The 6866-nt window shown below is 31.6% G+C and overlaps 1 protein-coding gene across 2 annotated transcripts in view; it reads right to left on the bottom strand.

Annotated features, from left to right (window-relative positions):
- Positions 1-1147: 1147 nt before the first annotated feature.
- The window catches only part of LOC106471508 (nuclear hormone receptor FTZ-F1-like), a 64148-nt gene continuing 58429 nt past the window's right edge, over positions 1148-6866 (bottom strand). For both annotated transcript variants that reach the window (XM_022400116.1, XM_022400117.1), the window contains exons 3-5: positions 5454-5712; positions 3443-3543; positions 1148-2191 (exon numbers count right to left, since the gene is read on the bottom strand). In XM_022400116.1, coding sequence (XP_022255824.1) covers positions 2039-2191; positions 3443-3543; positions 5454-5712 — 513 coding nt within the window. In that variant the 3' untranslated portion in view covers positions 1148-2038. The remainder of the gene's footprint in view (positions 2192-3442; positions 3544-5453; positions 5713-6866) is intronic.

Below are 6866 nucleotides of genomic sequence, written 5' to 3'. Positions count from 1 at the left end.
TTGGCTGCTGATATATATATATATGCATAAAAAGTATTCCTTGCAGGTATTGCCTTCAAGGAGTTTTATCTCTCTTTCTTTAACACTCCCCCACCCACCCATACACAAGAAAAAGGAGTTTCTCTAGTGGTTGTCTTGTTCACTAATGTTATGAATGAAAATATGAAATTTGTACAAGCGCTTATTTTCAGCAAAAGGGAGCAGTATGTTAAGGTAGCGTATACCCTTTAAATGTAAAAAAATATCACAATTTATTTTATTTTTTGCATAACCCCTTTACTTTCAATGTCCAGTGGAAAAAAAAGTCTTAGCTAAACTAAAAACCCCTAAAAAGTATGAAAGATAAAAAAATCCATTTAAATACCTTTACACACGTGTTTCTCAAAATCTGAAAATTGACATTCTTATAGTGGTTTTTAACTCATAACTTCAGATCTGTTGACGTTATAGACTTCCCAATTGGCATAAATATGAATTATTAGTGTATCCATAGTGTTTCTAACGTAAAGTTGATAAGAGGTTTGGTTATAATTAAATGACCATTAACGAGTCACAGTAGCATATGTTCTACTTAGGGCATGCTCATTAGCGCCGTAATTTGACCTTGATCTAATTTTCAGTTTTCCTTAATTTGGACTAATTCATCACATCAAATTGTAAACTCATTTTCAGAAGCATTCAGCCATGTTTGTAGAAGTTATCAGGAACATAAGGCATTTATTTCTCTTGTAATTTCATAATATGCCAATTAGACACATTGATAATGTTAAACAACATGTGCTAGAATATGTCTTTGTACCTATTTCAATATATCTTAATAGAAAAAGCATAGTATGAAAATGTTTTTTTCTGATAAAAAGGCCAAACCTAGTAAAGGGTATATGCTACCTTAAGCACCTGCTCACAGAGGTGCAGGTGCACGTGCCCACAATATTCCGACTAACAAAATCGCGCAATGTATATACTTAATTTAAACATAATTTCTATTATTTTCTTCATTTCACCCAATATTTCTTTAAAAACAACATCTTTAGATATATATATATATTATAATCTTGAAAAATAATTTCACTGCTGTGAAAAAGGCACATGTGCCTATGTGTGTGTGTGTGTGTGTATATATATATATATATATAAGTATACCTTTTTAATTCAACAATAAAAGTAACTTGTCAAAAATAGTGCACATTTTTTGTTCAGTTCGAGATTTTTGGCAAACAACGACTAATAAACATAAGGTAAGTAGTTTTTTCTGTCCAAAATAAACGTCTTCATAAGACTTATAAATCGTTGTTTGTCTAACTATTATTATATTAACATAATGTGCTTCCAGTACTCTCACTGTTAATTCTTAATGATGAGTAGGCCTTGTTTTGCTTTGCTAGAACTTCTGTACAAAAAAGCTAATCAGTCTAAGCTTTAGTGGAAATATGATTAGCAGTTGATTCTGGCTTTTTGATGCTTTTCCCTGAGGTACATAGAAACGAAGGTTTAACTTTCATTTTGATAAACGATGAAGAACAGATGAAGTCATACTTTTACATTTGTTTCATAGTGAGGCATGTTTTATCTAAAAATCATAAGATTGCAGAGCAATTTAAAAAAGTAATTTTAACTATATTTTTCCTTGCTTTCACAAATTCTATGTAAAAATAAGTCACTAAAACTGTTTTTACGATGATAACAATAAAAATTGTCTCAAAATACAAAGGCGCTGACATGCCACTACCTAAAAACAAGACAATGGTTAACGCATACCATGTATGAGATTATCAGAAGGTATCCATCTTGACCAAAGTTTACACACACCTTCTTCCACCACACACATTAACACAAATGAATCGTCGCACTTGATTTATGCAACATTTGGAAAATTTTCGATGAAAATGCGTATAATTCAGGACGTTTGAGTTTCGTATCCTATTAATTTACTGGTTTGATCAAATGTCATTTGTTATTTTAATATAAAAGCAGAAAGGTATTTCAGAGTCCAATAATTTTACAGCGTAAGTTCTCATTATGAAACTTAAATTTTGAGCTAATATAATTTCTTCTTTGTGTGCAACATCTCTGTGAGAAGAGTCTGTGCTATTGCACTGCCACCAATCAACTTGTAGTAAAGAAAGTCTTCAGCCTGTGAGCTGAGATGGCGTACCTCAGACAGGTTTTGAAGAAGCTGAACGTACTTGTCCTGTAAGTAAAACAAACATAAAATATATTATTATTTACGCCAACCCTCTTGCTGTGAACTGAACTTTGAAGAACATCTCAAAAGATATTAGAATTGTTGCCCAAAATATAATCGTTACTTGTTAATTTCTATATATTTAAAATAAATATTTTATACATAATTTACAGTAATAAGAAAATAGAACTATACTGAACAATTATTTTCAAACTTTCTTACAAACAAAAGGGAAATGTTTCTTCTATTTATACCCAAGTAATAGATTTTAACACAGACATACCTAAGTAGCTCAAAATAATTTTAATAAATACTTTAAATATATACATATTCAAAATTACCTTAAAGTACATAGTCAAAAATAAATGTACATATATATTATGCTTATCACTAATTATTCACTAAAAGTGTTTATAGAAAAAATAACTATAATTTACTTACAAAACCTCGTAGTGACCGGTGCAGGAGGAGCTATTCCGTTAAAAATATACAAGTAATCTTAATAACTTAGAACAAAAAATGTAACATTCAAAGCATAATTAGCTTTGAGTACAAGTTTTCTTTTTTATACACATTGAGCGTAAAATAGTTAATACACCATACCAATTTAAATTAAGTTGTTCTTATGTATTTACGTAAAGCCGTTTTATATGAGAATTGTGACTGACGACCAGCTGGTTTCTTCACACTGCCTCCAAGTGGTCAGTTGAGGAGGGTGAGAATGCTTCTGTTTTGTCTTTTACCCTCCCTGCAGGGAACTAGCACATTCATTATATAACGAAACAAACTTCAGTGGGTTTTTATAAACCAACTTACACTGGAAAGAAATTTATTTTATTATGTATAACTTAATAAACAAATATGCACTTTTAATACTTTTTTGAAGGACCACATTTTAAAAAGTTTATTTACTAAATTCTATAGTTATACACAACTGTATCAAGGCTAAACCAAACAGATCTAATACGCTACATTTAATATATTGTTATAATATCAATAAATATTTTATTTGAAATTAGCTATAGTTATCTGTATTTCATTCGTTAGATCAGTATCATTTTACAGCAACAATTGGAAAGCGACATTCATTCTAAGAATTTCAAAATAATTTTGAATCTCGGTCCTTTGTTAAGTAGAATGGTAAAAAATAGGTAATGAAAAATATTTGTCACAGGATCAATGTATCGTTGAAAATAAAGATGCTCCTCCCATACAAACTACGAGGATTAACCTAAAACGAAAATACTTGCATCCTACCGGATATTCTGGGTAGAAAGAAGAACAATACTCCAGTAAGGCCTGTTGAGTTTGCCTGTGAGCTTCTTGTGTCAGCTTCAGGTTTGTTATGTTTGGTATTTCTGGAAGAATATGAAAATAAATCAACTTCTGTAGTTAAGTATTGGTTTGAAACAATTTATTGAACAACATTTGTCAAAACTGTCCTTATATCTGAACCATATATTCAACCATAATTCGTTATCTAAAAGTATTGGTTTTGGTTTTAATGTAACAGTATTGTAAAGTGTTAATTTATTTTACTTCCTTGCGATATGTCGCTCTGTACTTTCAATTGTGTAAGAATTATAACAATGACAGTAGGTATATTTGGTTAAGAGTATCCTTGTAGGAGGCAGGCGGTGTATTCAGTAGTTCAAACTTAGAGCTAGCTATCTTTGAACCTTTGAGCTCAGACTTGGCCGTTTAGTACATGTGTCGTATAAGGTCAATTTTCAAATACCACAAGTTATATAAGTTCATTCACAAAAATACTTTTAAATTACTGGTAATGACAGTAACAATCAAATATATGGTTCTGCTTTGTGTATCCACTTAATTTAACACCTAAAAGATATTTTTGTTCTTACATTATAAAGAAATAAAAAAGGGGAACATTTCACACGATCTTGAGAGTTATTATTAAATGCAGTTCTATTATATGGACGTATGCACGCTTCACCTGTTCTTTTGTGAGAATACATACAACGTGTTACCGTTCCTGGAAAAAAACAATACCTCTGCTTTGTCTTCAGATTTAATAACAATTTGTGGGTTTGTTCTTTTGGTGATCGACTCAGTTAAGGTCGATGTTTTATGCCCACATTACCTGCGGATAACGGACGAATATTTTCACGAATATAGATTGTTAGAGCTGTTCAACTGGCTGCTGTATCCGGGCTCATAGGGTGTAGCTTGTGAATATGCTATCAGATAATTGGTTTGTATATTACACAATCTGGATATAGTTATGGATGATCGGTTACGTCACATTGTGACTGCTATCTGCACAGTATTGTCATCAGAAATCGATAGTCCGTCACCATTGATCAACCAGCTCGTGTCTAGAGAACTAGAGGTGGATGGTATGATTAGTGCAACCCAATGGTATATAGGAATTCGAGGTAAGATGAATGATGTTAGGCGAATGTATGCTCCCATATCCCAACTACTGATCAACCAGCTCGTGTCTATAGAACTAGAGGTTAATGATATGAGCAGTGTAACACAATGGTGTGATGGTAACTATGCTGTACGGGTTATCACAACCAATATTTGACAGTGAAACTGATTCATTAAAACTGTGTTCAGTGAGTATATGGTGATCTTAAAATGTAATATTACTTCAGTTCTGTTGGTAAACGTGTCGAAAAACAATTTAACAATCTACTTAAATCTTCGTTTGTTTGAAGTTAAGCACATAGCTACACAATGGCTATCTGTGCTCTGCCCACCACGGGTATCGAAACCCGCTTTCTAGCGTTGTAAATCCGCAGATATACCGCTGTGCCACTGGAGGGCTACTTAAATGTCAACTAATCTTCACAAAATACTACATTATATATATATATATACACACACACGTTTAAAATGTATTTTATGTAAAATGTTGTTGTTCTCACTAAAATGTAAAAAAATCATATATATATATTTAAAACTCCTTTTTTGGGGGTTAGATATTTATAAGTTCCCAAGAAGCAGTTAAAACTTCAAATAATTAAGTCTTGCATAATACTGGTATAACATTTAACGCAAGGCCTTGGCCTCATTTTTAACATTTAAACATATACAGATAGTCATTTCAATGAATCGTTTGAAAGTTACTTTTGACCATTTTATTTACGCAACGCAGGAATATATGGTAATTCTTCGTTCTGTGTTGGTAGGACGATGAGCAGCACCGTTATCGTTTCAGATCTATTGTTATTTGACAATATTCAAGTGATAAGATTTAAAACTTAAGCCATATTACCAAATTCTAATTTTCACTTACCTGGATTAAGTAGAATCAAAACTTTGAGACAGATATAATCCGCGCGATCAAATTTTAGATCTTGGAATTTAGCACTTAAACAATAAAATTGATCATCCAAAGATCGTAGGCCTAACAAAGCCATTTCAAGAAGATCGAATTTTTGCCCATTTGGTAATATTGTCTCTTCTTGAATACAGTTATGGATGTGGTGGTAAAGGTGGTCCAACAGAAGAAGCTCACTCCAAGAGTTTTGTAGAAGTTTCATTTGATCATCTACCTGGCGATAGAAAGACATATTTGTAATTTACAAAATACTAATTCTGTATTCATATATAAAATTCTTTCCCTAAGCTGAAGTGATTGGCATATATTATAATAAACGAACTTAATTTAATTAATTCTACTTTTTGTACGTGTAGAACCTGTTTTCGATGTACAAGGACAGCTAAGGCGGAAGAGTAGCACTTATGGTATGAAACCGGTTACATCAGAAGGTTATTAAAGTTAATGTATAGTAAATGATAATAATTTATTCAATTGATTATTGAATTATCTGCTTGTTTAAATTATGTAATTTAGAAGTATATATGTTTGCTGCTTTACCTACTTATCTTGAAAAGTACTATCATTATGCAATTTGAAATAGAGTTGAAGCTTGTCTATTTTGTTTTCAAATTGTGAAATTAACACTGAAACAAATGCTTTCAATGGGCCTAATACGTTTATATGGTGTGGATCTTATATGAAAGAATAAAAAAAAATGGATCAGTTATGGACTTACTTGTTGTGAACGAGTAAACTATTAAATAGATGATTTTCAACTCTCCTATGTTCAGCATCACTCATGATACCAAGCAAATTCATAGGACAAAAAATTAGATAAATCATAATTATCACGTGTATTAAAGGGCTTTGATCCTGGACCATTATCTGACAGTAGTAGTTTTATGAAAACAGAACATTTCTCAAAAAAGTATGCTCAATTCAATACCATTGTATTTTGGACACTTCTTATTTTTCTCAAGTATCATCGGTCAGGTATCAGGTGCTTTGACAAGTAAGTAGCCAACATCAGAATCAGTGCAATGTGTGTGTTTTATTTAGTTTTTAAAGCACGTGGGTTGATGCGATGTGGTTTTACGTTTATGACATAAATGCCATGCAAATGAATAATCTTTATTGCAGAAATATGCTTTGCCATAGTTTATTTCTACTACAAAAAACTGATCATTGTCTCTAAAACAGCTTTCATGGCCTGTATCTTGTGATTACAGATTATTCTTGAGACTTTCATGAAAAAAAAAAGCATTTACACGAGGACACTAAAATGTTTATTTATAAAGTGGGAAGTATAAAATATCGCGAACCTTATTATTACTTTATTTATCTGGATGAGAATGGAAACATACCTCTGTAGCCACAAAGAATATC

This window comes from Limulus polyphemus, unplaced genomic scaffold, assembly GCF_000517525.1.
Source record: "Limulus polyphemus unplaced genomic scaffold, Limulus_polyphemus-2.1.2 Scaffold4665, whole genome shotgun sequence".
In the NCBI taxonomy this organism is placed as follows: domain Eukaryota; kingdom Metazoa; phylum Arthropoda; class Merostomata; order Xiphosura; family Limulidae; genus Limulus; species Limulus polyphemus.
Note: the sequence above shows the minus strand (reverse complement) of the source record. Positions and strands in the feature narration are given on the sequence as shown.